This window comes from Lagenorhynchus albirostris, chromosome 11 (genome assembly GCF_949774975.1).
Source record: "Lagenorhynchus albirostris chromosome 11, mLagAlb1.1, whole genome shotgun sequence".
NCBI classification, from domain to species: Eukaryota; Metazoa; Chordata; class Mammalia; order Artiodactyla; family Delphinidae; genus Lagenorhynchus; species Lagenorhynchus albirostris.
Genome location: NC_083105.1, coordinates 8323534 through 8340549, shown reverse-complemented (window position 1 = coordinate 8340549; position 17016 = coordinate 8323534). Strand labels below are relative to the sequence as shown.

Genomic DNA, 17016 nt, shown 5'->3' with positions numbered 1-17016 from the left:
CCTGGACACATCACACACTTTATTCACTTCAGACTAAGGAATACAGGTATCATGTTGTATTTAATGTGGGGAAATTGCCAAGATGCTAAATCTTGGGGAAGCCACGTCTTACTTTCTGTCAAAATACATACTATGCCGGGGATTGCAACTCTAGGTACTCTGGCTTAGACAAACCTAAATTCAACACTATACCCTACCTCCCTCAATATATATACTCATTGGACAAATATTTATAGAGTACTCATAATAATGCCTGGGACACAGTAATGGTGATGAGAAGTATGGGCCTTTAATCTATCCAGGGAGGTAGGGAAGTAAACAGAGAAATACAACTTAATGCAGAGTTTACTTGATAAGAGCTCTAGCCAGTGTATTATGTTCCAAAACTACCAAAGACATAAAAAGCACACAGTGAACTTTGTGTTAGAGACATTCTTACCCAAGCTTGACACACAAATGATGGTCCTGTTCTTTTTAACATGGGCATTACTGCATAAATCATACCTGAGGGAAAGATGCAGGGACTCAGAGACTTGAAAAAGTTAAATTCTTAGTAAATATGTCAACCAAGTAGGAAAAAAGATTCCAGTTTTTTGTTTTTTTTTTTTCATTGCCTGCATACTGAATCTACCTTTCATTTTTGGAAAAAACAGAAATAGTACTAGTAAGCTTTTGAACTTACGTGCTAAGTTGCTTATTAAACTAACAATCAAAACCACCAAGTGGCTATAACGTATGTACTTCAAACCCTGGGTCCTCTGGCGTAGTATATCCCTCAAGTCCTCCTTTGAGAGTAATAAGTTCACTTCTTCTAGGAAGACAGCATGGTGTTGTGGGAAAGGATGGGACTTGGGTCAGAAGACCTGTGTTTGAGTCCTACTCTGTCACTCTTTGTGTGACCGTGAACAAGTCATTTCACCATTTGAACCCATCTCCCCACCTGTAAAATGGAGAGCTATCATCTGCCCAATTCATCTCAGCGGTATGAAGCGAGTACCAAGTAAGACAGTGGATGCCAGATTGTTTTCTAAACTATAAAGCGACATTAAGATTATTATTCATATCTGTATGCCAGTGCTTATCAAGTGCCCAGTATGAATGTACTCAAAAATATCTGTGAGATAAATTAGTATCTTAAACGCTCCTGCGGCACAGATCAATGAGAGCTCTAGTTGGCTGCAACTTAGAAGCCTCAATACTTAGAAAATTTATTTCAAATTACGTGGTAAGATTTACTTGTTTACATTTTCTTTAAAAGATTTTTTTCTGTGGACCATTTCTAAAGTCTTTATTGAGTTTGTTACAACACTGCTTCCGTTTTTTTATGTTTTGGTTTTTTTGGCCCTGAGGCACATGGGATCCTAGTTCCCAGACCAGGGATCAAACCCGCATCCCCTGCATTGGAAGGCAAAGTCTCAACCACTGGACCGCCAGGGAAGTCCCTACCTGTTTACATTTTAAAAAATACTTGTCTAGTAAAGATTTAAATTGATTTTCAAATTCACGGGTTATCAAAATGCCTTTTACATCTTTTCTTTCCTGCTCTGCCTTTTAGTCATTTTTCTGCCTATTGGCACTTCTATCAGATGGTGAACAGAAACGAGGGAGTCACTCAACTGCGGATCAGTCAATTTTGCAAGTTTTTATTAGTGTTAATAAAGACCAGTAAAGAGGTGGATGCTACTGGACAAAGGCTCTGTCTATTGTTTCTCTGCCTTCAGTTTCTATAGAGATTGAGAGCTGCCAGCTTTAATATCTGGCCAAGAGAAGATTATAAATTGTGGATGACAAATTAAAAGTTTAGGCATATGCTTGGGGAAAGGAAAAAGTAAAAGAATATAATTTCAGCAAAATACTACCTACTCCATTCTTCGCTTTTATAGATAAAAAGGGTGCTTCAAGGTAGTGCTCCACCAAGTTCAAGCCACAGGTCCTATGCAGGTTGCTCATCGGGTCTAAGAATGCTTCTCTTTTTGGTTAAACTGGGAACAATTTTCACTAGGCATCTCTGACAGCAGGGATTTATAGTGATGATAAAGGAGGCTGACTGCAATGCCCTCTGGCGGCCTAAAGGTTTCGCCATACCTGCAGCTGCATAAAACAAAAACAAAACAACAGCCATTTTCTATCAAATAGCTTACTTATAAATTAAAAAGTCAACAAAGATAAATTGTAAAAGTCTTCTTTGCTTTTCATAACGATCATAATCATAAAGCATCTTTACAGAGGCACTTGCCCAATGTGACCCCATGTTCACGGTGATTCAGAAAATGATTAATAGCAAGTCCCTGCCCTCTAGAATTTGCCATCTAACAAAGGCACAGGAGCAAGGATACAGACTTGGAACCAAGGTTCAAAGGGGAGAACTGTGGAAAGTACACAGGCTTTAGAACCTTTGTAGAAGGATTAAATAAGATAATTTATGTAAAGCATCTAGTATGGCAACTGGCGCATGGTAGGTGCTCAATAAATTATTATGTTTTAGCATGTGATATTCAATGATCCAAGCCATCTGCTGGAAGAAATCTAATTTTCAGCAAATCTAAACTCCTATTATGATTACTTTTGATATACCTCATTTAACTCTGAATTTCATAGGACTTTTATGAGAATTAAATGAAAAAGCATGTAAAGCTCAGGCCCTGGCATACAACTCTTCTTCCCTTTCACGCTCAGAATGGAATTCTCCTGTAGCTTGCCAAAGGAGAGGTGAGGAGAGAAAGAAAGTGTTTCCAAAGTGACAAGGAACATAAAGGAATAGATAGGATGAAGTTTTAATTTAATAACATAATTCACAGGAGGCATACCTTTTGACCTGGTAACTGGATATTCCTGGAAATTTTTCTTAAAGAAGTAATCAGAAAATATAAAAGGAATCATATATTAGGGATTTTATCACATTATTTATAATAGCAAAAAATTGGAAACCACCTAGAAGTCCATCAGTAGGAGTCTAACTAAATAATGATACATTCATACAATGCAATTCTATGTAACAAATTATGACATAGATATTTACTGACAGCAAATTATATTTGAGATGAAAAAGTTACAAAATTAGGCATAGTTTGATCTCATTTAAAAAACCCTATCTATAAATATATCTGTGAATGTATATATTTAAACAAGTCTGAAGATAGATATAGTTAAATATTAGCAGTGATTTCTAGGCAGTAAGAATATAGGAAGATATATAAACATATATATACAGGAATATATCCTTACTCTCTTCATTCTTCTTTTCTGTATTTTCTGAAAAATTTTTAATGACTGTGTATTATTGTTGTTTAAAAAAACCTAAAAAAGCTAAAAGAAAAACTTTAAACCAAAATGAAAACAGAGATACCTCCAAGCAGTACAAGACAGTGAAAGACTACTGGATAGAATATCAGGAGGTCTGAATTCACGTTTTTGACTCCCAATCCTTTGCTATGTGACCTGAGCCAGATCTGCGTCTCCATTTCCCCATCTATACAGTATAAAAGTAATTAAAGTAATTCTTACAATAGAGAGAATAAAGTGAGAATGAGCGCATTAAGAAAAAAATCTGTAAATGCCACATCTATAAACCAGTTGTAAATTAAAAGAGAAATAGAAAGGACTTCCTCAATTTTTAAATTCCCCTTCCCTTAAGTCTTCACTGCTTTTATAATTTTTAATACACGAACAAACGCACAATAAAGTACTTAGGGTTTTATCCTCAACTAGGCTCAGAACTATTTCCTAAGTAAACATGTCCATATTGATCCAGATAAAGTGCAACTCCAGACCTTGACAGTCACAGCAATTCACGATACCCTAAACTACTCTTGCTGGCCCTTCTTCACAGAGGTGGAACAAAATGATTCATGTCATGTCTAATTTTCAAAGTATGTTTAAAATTAGATTTTAAATTCATGGAGTACAGGGAATGTATCTTCTTTGTTTAGACCCAAATCTAACCATAGATAAAACTGTTAAGCAGGATAAGGATCCTGATCGTCTCTTCTTCCTTGTTGCAGGTTCTCAGTAGCCACCACCATTCCAACATGTGTTCAACTCAGAGATCTAGGTTGGGAAGCTTCTGTATCCAATTCAAACCAATGTACAAATAATAAAACATCACCCTCGTTCTACTTTGCAAAACTACTTATTTCCTCCGTCAGGAAGGTCCTCTAACTTCCCTGGTGGTCCAATGGCTAAGATTCTGTGCTCCCAATGTAGGGGGCCCGTATTCGATCCCTGGTCAGGGAACTAGATCTCACATGCCACAACTGAGAGTTTGTATGCACAACTAAAGACCCCGAGCAGCCAAATTAACTTAAAAAAAAAAAAAAAAAAAAGAAGGTCCTCTACCCATTACTTGGTGTGCTGTTTTTTAAATAAATTTATTTATTTATGGCTGCGTTGGGTCTTTGTTGCTGTGCGCGGGCTTTCTCTAGTTGTGGTGAGCGGGGGCTACTCTTCGTTGCTGTGCACGGACTTCTCATTGCAGTGGCTTCTCTGTTGCCAAGCATGGGCTCTAGGCATGTGGGCTTCAGTAATTGTGACACACAGGCTCAGTAGTCGTGGCGCACGGGCTTAGTTTGCTCTGTGGCATGTGGGATTTTCCCAGACCAGGGCTCGAACCTGTGTCCCCTGCTTTGGCAGGCAGATTCTTAACCACTGCACCACCAGGGAAGTCCTACTTGGTGTGTTCTTAATTCAAATGTTGCCTTCTGATTACACAGACCAAGACAGAGGTAGGCCCAGCCTCTCCATGCTCCCAAAGCAACTCCTGAACATTCACATTACTTTTTTTTTTTTTTTTGGCAATGCCGCGTGTCTTGTGGGATTTTAGTTCCTCAACCAGGGATTGAACCCAGGCCCTTGGCAATGAAAGTGCAGAGTCCTAACCACTGGACTACCAGGGAGTTCCCTCCATTACATTTCTTATGAGAACTCATTAGTGGTAGAATTCCAAGTTGTTTTTTGTCTGACCCCCATGTAGAACAATGAGCTACATAAGGGCAGAGACTAAGTATTATTCATCTGGGTAATCCCAGCAAACTGCCATAGTGCTTGGATATGGGAGGTAATCAAAAACGATTTCTTGAATAAATGAATAGAATGTTAGTCCTAGAATAGGAATTTGCAATTTAATAAGGTCCTACGTACCACACCCACATAGGGGAATCACCTACTTGGCTGGCCATCTACTCTGTCAATAGGTTCTACAGAAGCTAAAGCAAAACAAGAATGAAGTACACATGGAAGAATTAGATAAGCGATACCACTACAGTTAGATAATTTTGGTGACTACAATTAAAGCAAAGAAATAATGGATCTTTAAAGCTTAAAAAAGCCAAATGACTAGCAAAATAAAGTATACTTCCAAAAAGTGTGAACTAATTAAGGAAAAGAAATATGAAAAACTGATAATCAACGACCAAGAAAATGCCAAAGGACAAGGATTCTAAAATATGTAAACTCATAATTAACAGATGCACTTGACTGGAGAAGGGTCAGCACTATCTTTAGCCAAAAACACTCATGTGACAACTGAGTGCCTACCCTGAGTGACACTCTACTTGAAAGTCTCCTTTCCTGCGCCGGAAGAAGTTGGTATCTAGGGGAAGACAGAGATACTGCGATTCAAAACTCAATGGAGTAGGTCAACGATAGACATATGTACAAAATAGTAAAGAAGTACAAAAGTCTTTGGAGGTGGGTGAGTAGGAGGAAGCAAAGTTCCAGAAAGGCTTCCAGGAAGAGCTGATGCCTGATCTGGGCAGTTCACCAAGAATAGTAGGAAGAGATTCCTGAAACTATAAACACAGGCACTGAAGCAAGAAACAGCATGGATTTATGGAGCCACCCTTGGATACAAAGGCCACAGGCTTTCCTTGAGACTTGTAGCATCATACTGGGGTTCAGATAGTTCATTACAGAAAGAATTACATATCTTCAATCATATGCCCCTCTAGGTTGTAAAAGGGAACCATGCCCTGGCTTAGAAGTCTTACTTTAAAGATATCTGAGGGATGTAGTGTGGCAATGTAGAAAGTCCTGGAGTCAGCCTAAATTTTAAATCCTGACCCTCAATCGTTGAGTGACCATAGATAAGTTACTCTTGAAGCCTTAACTAGTTTATCTGTTAGTGGGAATGAACCTCATATATTTAGAGTTGTTACAAAGATATCAAGACGTATGTAAGTTAATTGTGCCTGGCATTTACCAGGCACTAATGCATGGAAGTTCGATTACCCATTTTCATGGTTAGTTCCAAACCGAGTTTTCCTTCCCTTTCCCCAGATTGGACCTCATTGGCTGGGTTCCGCAGTTCACTGCCCAGTCTATGAACATTTTTTGAGCATGTCTCCTTGAGTGCTGTGCTAGGCACTGGTGCCTTGTCCCTCCCTCCCCATGAACCTTCTATCCATCTCCTAATCTCTTCTTCACTCTGTCTTTACATAGTAATTTTCTTTCTTTTCCTCTCTCACCTAGCCCATGGGTGAGTTATTTTCTTGTCTATGTCCCAGTGAACATAATTTTCAGGGGCTACCAGTATGTCCCATAAACATCAGCACTAACCCAAGGCCCTTTCATTTCTATAGTGGTAAAAACCTTGTGGGGGTCATATTAATTACATTCACTGCATATATAAATATCTGCAAGTGAATCTTCATATATATTTGGTATTCTGGTGACAGTCAACACTGCCAGGTAAGTAATTTACCTGCCCAGAGGGAGGGCTCTCCAGAGATGTGTGGCATTTGGACCCATGAAGTCACAATTCTTTAGCTTTTCCAGAGACCCAAGATGAGACGCTAGCTCAGCCAGGGACTTTCTGCTACTGAACGAGTTCGTATTTTACTGATGAACTGATAAATGTTTGGGGGCCTTAATCTGAATACTGGATAAAACATTAACTTATTGGATTTGGCTTCACTTTTGAGGAGGTACACAAAAGCCTCCCAGAAAAGAAATGTTCACAATTAAAACAAGTGGAAAGAGGAAACACTGCCCCAAAGTAAAACCTAGAAGGTTGTCTTGGTTCAAACAGCATTTATCTGATGGATGTTTTAGTGATAGATGTTTACTAGACTTACTGTGGTGATCATTTTGCAATATATATGTACATCAAATCACTATGTTGTACATCTGAAACTAATAAAATGTTGTATGTTAATTACATCTGACTAGAAAACCCCGACATTTATTAAGCACATTTATACGTCATGTACTCCGCCAGATGCATATATATATATGTATATCTATATCCTCATCTCTCTCTATATGTGTGTATATATATATATATGCCAGATGCATATATATGTATATCTACATCCTATATATATATATATATGCATATCTACATCCTGTTCTAAAGATTAAAGAAGGATTAAAGAAAAAATTTTTTAAATATATAAAACAGTCTTGTGCGGTAATCATTTCTATTAGAAAATAAACACATAAAGACTAAGAAAGGTGAGGAAATGACTTGTCTGTGGCCACAATGCTTTTAAGTGATAGAATGAAAATCTGAACACAGATCTGGCTCAAAATTCAGTGTGCTTTCCACTGAACCACGGTTGCATCTATTCAAACAGTCATATCCCTCATCAATAATAATAATATTATAATAATAGTCATCACTAACATTTATCTAGCTTTTCTCATGTGGCAAGCCCTGTGCTAAGAAATTTATGTATATGATCTCATTTAATCCTCACAATCACCCTATGAGGTAGATTTATCAAGATCTCCACTTCACAGTTGAGAACACTGAGTTTTATAGCAGTTCAGCAATTGCTTTGTTCCCACAGCCGGTAAAGCGCAGGATCAGAGTAGAACCTAGGTCTGTCTAATTCCAGAACCTATTCTCGTAATCATCACACTAGACTGCAGGAAACCCAACTTTAGTCCTGACTCCAACCAGGCAAGTCATTTGATAGTTCTGTCTCAATTTCCTTGTTAATTAAACGGGGATACCGTTACTCGTCCTTACCTATCTCACAGAGATATTGGGGTTATAAAATGAGAAAGTGTACAAGCTTTAAGAAGGGAAATCGCTATATAAATTTAGGCTTGTCACAAGTTTCACTCAGATCTTCCCTCTCCCACAATCATAAAGGGATTAGCTGACATCATTAGCTCTCAAACATCCTCTGAAGTGGGTAGTGAGTATTATTATCTCCACTTATCAAAAAGCTGAAGCACAAGGAGATGACGTAACTTGCTAGTCAGTGACAGAGCTGGGAATAAAACCCAAGATTCTAACTCCCACTGCTTTTGTTCTTATGGTAAATCCTATTTCTGCATTTCAAACTTAATTGTAAAATAGACAAGGGTGGACATATTAGTGTCCACTTAAAAACACAGACTAAGTTTTCTACTGAGGTGACACTAACATAATCCCTAAGGCTCTTAATCCTCACATTCTAAAGAAACCTCATAAAGAATCAAAAAGAAAAAATTTTCCATTCCCTTAGTATAGACTTCGGCTCCTTAGTTTTCTCAAGTAACTTATTAATAATCAAAGATTACAAAACCGGGTGACTCATTACCTAGTTTCAACTATGCAGTGAGTCTGTAAGCTTCCAAAGGGAATATAAACCACATTATGAAATTGTTCCTTCATAAAATCAGAAAAGAAAGAAGCATCAAATACATTCTCACATCATAAACATCTAATATAACTATATAACCTGACTTGGAAATTATTTTAACATACCAACAATACACGATACCCTGAGCTCAAAATTCAAGTTCCAAAGTGGACATCAAAATTAAAATAGTAACAAAAGTACACACGGTACCTTTATGATCATTCTTCTCCCATGCTCCCCACCCAAGCCTCGCCACCAACACAACACATACCTTAATATAAAATAAAAAGTAGTAATGGGGCCAGTTCTCTGTCTTCAGTTCTCTAGCTTAAATAAGCGAGTGCTCAGGCTAGTTCCCAGATTATCAGTTCCTCTTAGTTCTTGTTTTCTAGAACAACACAATGATCTTTCAATTATTAATAGTTTAATAATCACATATTTTGAAATTACCACAGGGACGAGAGGAGAAATAAGAGAAAGAAATTTCCACTCTCAAAATTGAATTTAAATACTGGAGTCCACAGACACTTGATTATTACTCTCTCTGACTCTGAATGAATTAGACTTACAAATGAAAAACCTGTCATTGTGTTATAGGGACAAAAACTAAGTCAAAAACTAAGTCAAACTAAGTAGAACTAAGCTGTTGTTCTACTAATGTCAAGGGAGTTTGCTTCTTGAGTGCCTTGAGATGTCTAAATTCATTGCTGGCCACATAACAAAAGTCCTACGAACCTGAACATGTGCTACGAGGTGAAAGTAAATGATGACATAGGACTCCCAGTTTTTTCAGAGGTTGCTCTAATACATTAGTCTATCTTTCCTTTGAGAACAATCTTTGTCTTGGTTTCCATAATTGAAACCAACTGTATCTTCTGCAGGGTCAAGAGCTCTAAGGTCTCTTGAACTTTGATGTGAGTACAAATTGCCTAGATATCTTATTAAAATGCGGAATATGATTCAGAAGATCTGGGACTGCATGTCCAATAAGCTCCCAGGTGATGTCGATGCTATTGCTTGAGGCACCACTCTTTGAGTAGCAGGACTCTAAGGAATGTTTCCAAATAGAAATAACCTCAATCAAGTTTATTCTCAAAATATACAGTCTCTACCAAGAGTTCATAAAAGAAGATAGTATTCCAGAGCCTAAACAAGGTATCTGCTCCCTCTTCTGTGATTTTTACCAGCTGCTTGTAAACTCAATGTAATACTATAAACGGCAACTTTTAAGAATGACTTTTGTGCCGACAATTTATTGGGGCCTATGTGGATGAACATAAAACCTCAAGTTTTGTAGTGAAAAGGCTGATTCAAAATAAATATTTTAAAATTATGTCAAATACTAAATAAGTGACATTTACAAATAGTTTATAAGAGAATCATTTGGAATTAATAATTTTCATTTCCCCCACAAAATAAATAGCTCACACACTAAAGAAGATACCTTTCCTTAAGCAGGAGGAAAAAAATGCCAAGAAAAATAAAGTCATGCTTATGGCATAGTCATAACATTTTTAGTGAAGAAAATACCAAGATGAAGACATACAAAAGTATATGAGGAGAATTACATGGTAGCAAATTTGCCCTAGGACCTGGGGGAGGGTTCAAGGGAAGGGACCATCTGGCAAATCTAAAAAAAGACTCTACTTGGAAAAGATTATACATGAGAGCAAGAGTCCATTCCCCTCAAAAAAAACCAATAAACCCCCATAAACTTTCATTTTTAGGTTTTCAATAATGTTTTCTTTTCATATGGCCATTGGCCCAACCTCCCCCACAAAATTCAACCAACCGTCATAAAACTAAGTTGGTAACAGGTCAAGCTGGCTACACTCCATGTGTAAACTTAGATGCATTCCAAGCCAATGAGGGTAAAATTCTCAGTGGAAGGAGCAAGTAAAAGGGGAACCGCTTCTCTTCACAGAGAAGGATCCCCTGTCTTGAGCATCTCTGAGTGCCTGGCGGTGGAAGGTGCCTCAGCGCTTGTGTGCGCTCTTCAGCCCCATGACCGTGAAGGTAGCAGCCGTCAGTTTCTCATAAACGAGGAACATGAGAGCAGCAGTGAGGGCTGTCTGCAGCAGTTTGGCTTCAAGGCCTTTGTAGAGTCCCATTATTCCAAAACGCCTAAAAGGAAAGAGGTGAGAAAAAACAAAAGGTTTTCAAAGAAACAATACTATTTTGCAAAGGTATATTCTTAGGATCAAAAGAAGCTATGGAAGTTTTAGATATAACGGACTTCTGTTGTTTAAGTACTTCTTATCTTTAAACGTATTTGGGGATTGATGAAAGTTTAGTATTTCTTCACAGCCACCATTAATTAGTGGAATGCTGACAGTATCCCACAGATAGGGTACAGATCCTAAAATCCTAAAACCATTTTTATGCCAAAATCTGGGATCTAACAAAGAACTTTTAGATCTTGACTTTAACACTCTCCCAACTCAGTTATTTCAACCTAACAGTTCCTAAATGGTGGCAAAGCTGCCAATTGGTTTAGATCATTGTAGCCGCAACAAAACGAGAGAAAGTGACAGAAATGAAAAGCTCCCCAATTCTGAGTCTTCCCATACATTTGATCTTTTTTTTTTTAATTAATTAATTTTTGGCTGCATTGGGTCTTCATTGCTGTGCACGGGCTTTCTCTTTGCAGCAAGTGGGGGCTACTCTTCCTTGCGGTGCGCGGGCTTCTCACTGTGGTGGCTTCTCTTGTTGCGGAGTACAGGCTCTAGGCGCGCAGGCTTCAGTAGTTGTGGCACGTGGGCTCAGTAGTTGTGGCTTGTGGGCTCTAGAGTGCAGGCTCAGCAGTTGTGGTGCCTGGGCTTAGCTGCTCTGCAGCATGTGGAATCTTCCCGGACCAGGGCTCAGACCCGTGTCCCCTGCATTGGCAGGCGGATTCTTAACCACTGAGCCACCAGGGAAGTCCACATTTGATCTTCTAACCCAGTGGTTCTCACATCTAGCATACCTCAAAATCACTGGAAAAGCTTGGTGAACCACAGATTGCTGGGTCCCCTCCAGAGTTTCCGATTCATTAAGTCTGGGATGGGACTCAAGAATTTGCATTTCTAACAAGCTCCCAGGTGATGAGGATGATGAGGCCAGCCTGGACACCAGCCCTTTAGACCCACTGCTCTAACCACAGAGAAGAATGCTTCAGCTAGAACCAGGAGTTCAGAGTAAACGATGTCTCCAAAGCTACTTTTTGAGAGTGAATTAATCTCATATGCTAGTTCATCAGCAACTCCAGGGCTATATACAGCACGCAGACTGAGAGATTAAAGCTAATCAAGTGCTCCATTCAGAAACTATTCTACATTTTATACATTTGCTATGTGTGAAAACTTATCATTTGGAGCAAATCCTGTGATAAATAGGAATGAAAAGCCTTGACCCATGAATTTCTAGTTCATTGACTAATTTGAATTGTGTTCCCCCAAGAAAGCCAAGCAAGTCCACTTCAATGTTTCTCAAGGTGAGGTCTGCTGGGAGATAACAGAAAAAATATATATTGGTCTCTGTCCTCAGTTCCTGGCACGGAGCTCCTAAAGCCCTTGTAATTTCCTAAGTGATAAGAGCACTAGGAGCATTTCTTATTCTAATATTTAGTCTTTGATCCTAGTTCCTGATATAGAGTTCCTAAATCCCTCGATTTCCTTGGTGATAGTAGGGTCTTCTGTTCTAATGAGGTGATTCTTGGTGGGCTCCTGGATGGGGCTGGTCACCAGAAAGACCAAGCTGTGATAAGAAACTTGGAATTTTCAGCCCCACTCCTTATTCTCCGGAGAGCAGAGGGGGCCGGAAGTGGAGTTAATGATAGAGCATGCCTACATAATGAAGCCTCCATAAAAATCCCAAAAATATGGGGTTCAGAGAGCTTCCAGGTTGGTGAGCACATCCATGTACCAGGAGGGTGATATACCCCAACTCCTCGGGGACAGAAGCTCCTGTGCTTGGGACCCTCCCAGATCTCTTTATATGGCTACTCATCTGTATTCTTTAATAAACTGGTAAACGTACATAAGTGTTTCCCTTTCCCTAAGTTCTGTGAGCTGCTCTAGCAAACAATCATACCCAAGGGGGAGAAGGTTATGGCAACCTCCAATTCGTAGCCAAGTCAGACAGAAGTTTTGTGTAACCTGGAGACCGACTACCTGTGACTGTCATCTGAAGTGAGGGTCAGCATCCTAGGACTGAGCCCTTCCTTAACCTGTGGGATCTAATGCTATCCCCGGGTACGCAGCATCAGAACGGAGTTAAATCACGGGACGCCCGGCTGGTATCACACAGAACTGCCTGGCGCGGGGAACCCCCCACGCAACGTCTGGTGACCGGAGGTGCCAGGAGTGAAGTGCTCTGTGTCAGTAGTAAAGGAAAGATACACAGTAGTGTTGATTTTCTTCACATCCACTCACATCAGAATCACCAGGGTCTGTTTAGAAATGAAGATTGCCAGGCCCCACTCCAGAGGGGCGGCATGAATCTGTATTTTAATAAGCACTTCAGGTGTTCTTAATCAATCAAAAGTTTGGAGAGGCCTGGCATGGTATACTGCACTGTCCGATATGGTAGCTACTAGCCACACGTGGTCATTTAAATAAAATTTAAAATTCAGTTTCTCAATTGCACTGGCAGTATTTCAAGTGCTTAACAGACACACGTGGTTGGTGGCAACCCTACTGAACAGAACAGGTATTTCCATCATTGTAGAACGTTCTAGTGGATGAACCCTCATTCAATGGTCCCTGAGTGCTTACTGAGCGTATGAGTTTGAACATCTGCCTCTGCCTGCATCTGTCTGGTGTTGGGCAAGTCATTTTCTCTAAACCTGCTTCCTGATCTGCAAAAATGGGAATATAGTCACCCTTCCACACGCACAAGGCTGAGTGAGAACCAAGCAAGATGAAAGATGTAAAAACACGCTGAATTTCAAAACTATATAACTCTAAAGACTTCCTGTTGACACTACCTTCTTAACTTTCTTAACTACATCTTTCTTAACTCTCACAATGCTGGCAGAAATGGAAATGGGTATCATCTTTTTGGGTCAACATGGCAATACCTATCAAAATTTTGTATGTTTAAACCTCTTAAGTAATTCCACTTCAAGGAATTTTCTCTACAATTATAATAACTGAGGTATACAAAGCTAAATTTATGGACTATTCATTTGTCAATGTTTGTAAAGGCAAAAACCTGGAAACAAACTAAATATTTATCGTAAGTGTATTGGTCAATAAATTATGGCATATTATATAACAAAAAATGCAGTCATTTAAAAAAACTAGATAAATGTACAGATATTGATGTGAAGGATTGTTTGTAACGTTTTTACAAAAAGGCAAGGTACAAAACAGTATTACCATATGATTCCATTTGTATAAAAATGAATACCCAAAATATATGTTTTATACAGTATTCTGGAAATACATGCACTTTTTGTTAACAGTGACTAGCTCTTGGTAAAGAGACAGGAGAGAAAACACAGTAGGTTTTTATAGCTACGTATTTATACACGTATTTATAGCTTTATTGAAGTTTAAATGACTTCAATTTGATGAGTTTTGACTGACGGGTACACCCATGAAACAATCACCACATTCAAGGTAGTGAACATATCCATGAGCTGAAAAAGTATCCTCACGTCCCTTTGCAATCACTCTCCCTCCACCTACTCTGGCCCTAAGCAACCACTAATATGTTTTCTGTCACTGTAGATTATTTCCATTTTCTAAGTTTTATATAAGTGGAATCATACAGTATGAAATCGTTTTCATACTGACCTCTTTTACTCAGAAAAATTATTTTGAGATCCATCCACATTTTTGCATGTATCAGTAATTATTTCTTTTTCCTTTCTGAATAGTATTCCACTGTATAGGTATACCACAACTTGTATCTACTCATCTGATGATGGACATTTGGGGTGTTTCCAGCTTTTGACTCTTACAAATAAAGCCGTTATTAACATTTATGCACAGGTCTTTGTATAGACGCACTTCATTTGTCTTGGGTAAATACCTTGAAGGGGAATGGCTGGGTCTATGGTAGGTGTATGTTTAGCTTTATAAGAAAATGCCAAATTGCGTTCCAAAGTGGTTGTGCCATTCTAAATTCCCACTAGCATAGGAAAGTTCTGGTCGCTTCACATTCTTGCCAACACTTGGTATGGTCAGCATTTATTTTTTACTTTATACCAATTCTTTATCTTTGATTTTATTTTTTATCCCAAGTATATTCTATCTTTATAATAAATTTATTTTAAAATATCTTACATTTAGAAACAGTAATAAAATTACAGCAACTTTTGCTTCAAAGGTGCTGATCTATTTGACTTCCCTAGGGGTCAGTTTCTTTAAATGAAACAGGGAAATGACGACAGTACCTGCCTCATAGGGCTGTTGTTAGGATTAAGTGCGATTACCCAGGTAGAGCGTCTGGCTTAGTGTCTGCCACATAGCAAACACTCAACAGTGTTAGCTGCTCTCATCACCATTATCACTGTTGTCATCATTATGATGATAATTGTTGTAACTCTTCCTACTCTTCTCTCTTTCCCGCTATGACTGCTGCTCTCTAATAGCTGCTTATTTCTATCTATGAGAGGTCATAGGATATGTCATCGATGGAGGACTACTCAGCAGAGTGGTCTCTATATTAGATTACAGCAGGGCTCTCTTTTTTAAAATTATGTTTCAGGTATACAGCATTATAATTTGACATCTGTATACACTACACAGTGGTCACCAACACAAGTCCAGTAACCAACCATTACTGTACAGCTGACTCCTTTCACCCATTTTGCCCACCCTTGAATCCTCTTCCTCTCTGGTAACCACTAGTCTGTTCTGTGCATCAATGAGTTTGTTTGTTTGTTTTTAGATTCCACATATGAATGAAATCACATGTTTGTCTTTCTCTGCCTGACTTACTTCATAATACCTTCAAGGTCCATCCATGTTGTCGCAAATGGCAGGATTTCATAGGAGGATTCCCTTTCTAAAGGAGTACTGAATCTTTGTAACTAACAAAGAATAAGGACCTAAACTCTTCCATAATTTCCCAAAATGCTGTCATATCTCACTTAGCCCCTAAAGTCAGAAATGTCTGAGCACAGCAGGCAAGGGAGAGGTTTCTAGGCTGCCACTGCCAAGGGAGAAGTGCAAGGTAAGCAAATCCAACCACTTCTTGGCAGAGAGGGCTGTTAAAAGAGAGAACAGAGGGCTTCCCTGGTGGCGCAGTGGTTAAGAATCCGCCTGCTAATGCAGGGGACACGGGTTCGAGCCCTGGTCCGGGAAGATTCCACATGCTGCGGAGCAACTACGCTCGTGCTCCACAACTACTGAGCCTGCGCTCTAGAGCCCGTGAGCCACAACTACTGAGCCTGTGTGCCACAACTACTGAAGCCCACACGCCTAGAGCCCGTGCTCCGCAATCAGAGAAGCCACCGCCATGAGAAGCCTGTGCACTGTAACCAAGAGTAGCCCCCGCTCACAACTAGAGAAAGCCCACGCACAGCAAAGAAGACCCAACGCAGACAAAAATAAATAAATAAAATAAATTAAAAAAAAAAAGAGGACAGAATGTGAACCATCTACAAAGCTCACCTTACTCGTTGGTGAAGAAGATAGAGAATGTTCCGAAGACTCCCCAGTGTTCTGTTTTCTGGGTTCAGTCTGTGATGTCCAAACTGGGGAAGAAGAAAAAAAGATAAATAATTACTGCTTGCTACTGCTTTCTTTATCTCAATTTCTGCTTTCTTTATCTCAATTTCCGCTTGCAGAGGAAATTATGTTGGAGTAACATGTTACAGCATATGGTAATAAAAATATCCATCAGTATTTAGATTTAATTAATCCTCTTATTTCAATGAAATAAGTGAAAATAAGAAATATTTTTTCAATGAAGCAAGCATAAGAATTTTCATTTTACAGAGAGTCATGGGGAAAATTCTACCTCAAAAGAAAAAGCCATGCCCACGATGAAGATTTAGATATTGATGGTATGGCTTCCAATCCTTTAAGAAGTTATGATAAACACTAATTAATTAGAATCTCTGCAATTTGAGCTTTTCACATTATATGTTTCTATTATAAAAGTGTCAAAGTACATTCGTTTGACTGCTACTGAATTTCTTTATATTAAGTACCAATTTTAAAATAGTACATTAGTAAAAATACTTTTAACAGAAGGGAATAATCTTTTTGAACTGACATACTTTCACTTCCACCTTCATTTTACCCATCAGTAAGTCCTTTGAATTTTTTCTCCCAAACAGACCTTGAATCTCTCCTCCCCACCGCTACCACCATAGTCCAGGCCACGCTCATATCTTACCTGTATGACCGAAAGAGCCTCCTAACCTGACAACCTCCTTTTCTCTTAGCCTTCTGACCAATTCACCACTGAACAGTCACAGTAATCTTCTCGAATTGTAAATCAGATCACA

At 38.9% G+C, this 17016-nt stretch overlaps 1 protein-coding gene across 7 annotated transcripts in view; it reads right to left on the bottom strand.

Moving 5' to 3' along the window:
* Window positions 1–1604: 1604 nt before the first annotated feature.
* The window catches only part of SLC25A17 (solute carrier family 25 member 17), a 54952-nt gene continuing 39540 nt past the window's right edge, over window positions 1605–17016 (bottom strand). For 2 of the 7 annotated variants that reach the window (XM_060165074.1, XM_060165076.1), the window contains exons 8-9: window positions 16175–16257; window positions 8980–10694 (exon numbers count right to left, since the gene is read on the bottom strand). In XM_060165074.1, coding sequence (XP_060021057.1) covers window positions 10547–10694; window positions 16175–16257 — 231 coding nt within the window. In that variant the 3' untranslated portion in view covers window positions 8980–10546. Of the gene's footprint in view, window positions 2845–8841; window positions 8959–8979; window positions 10695–16174; window positions 16258–17016 lie in introns of those variants that run through there. The other 5 variants (XR_009543335.1, XM_060165077.1, XM_060165078.1 and 2 more) reach the window with 5 other exon arrangements.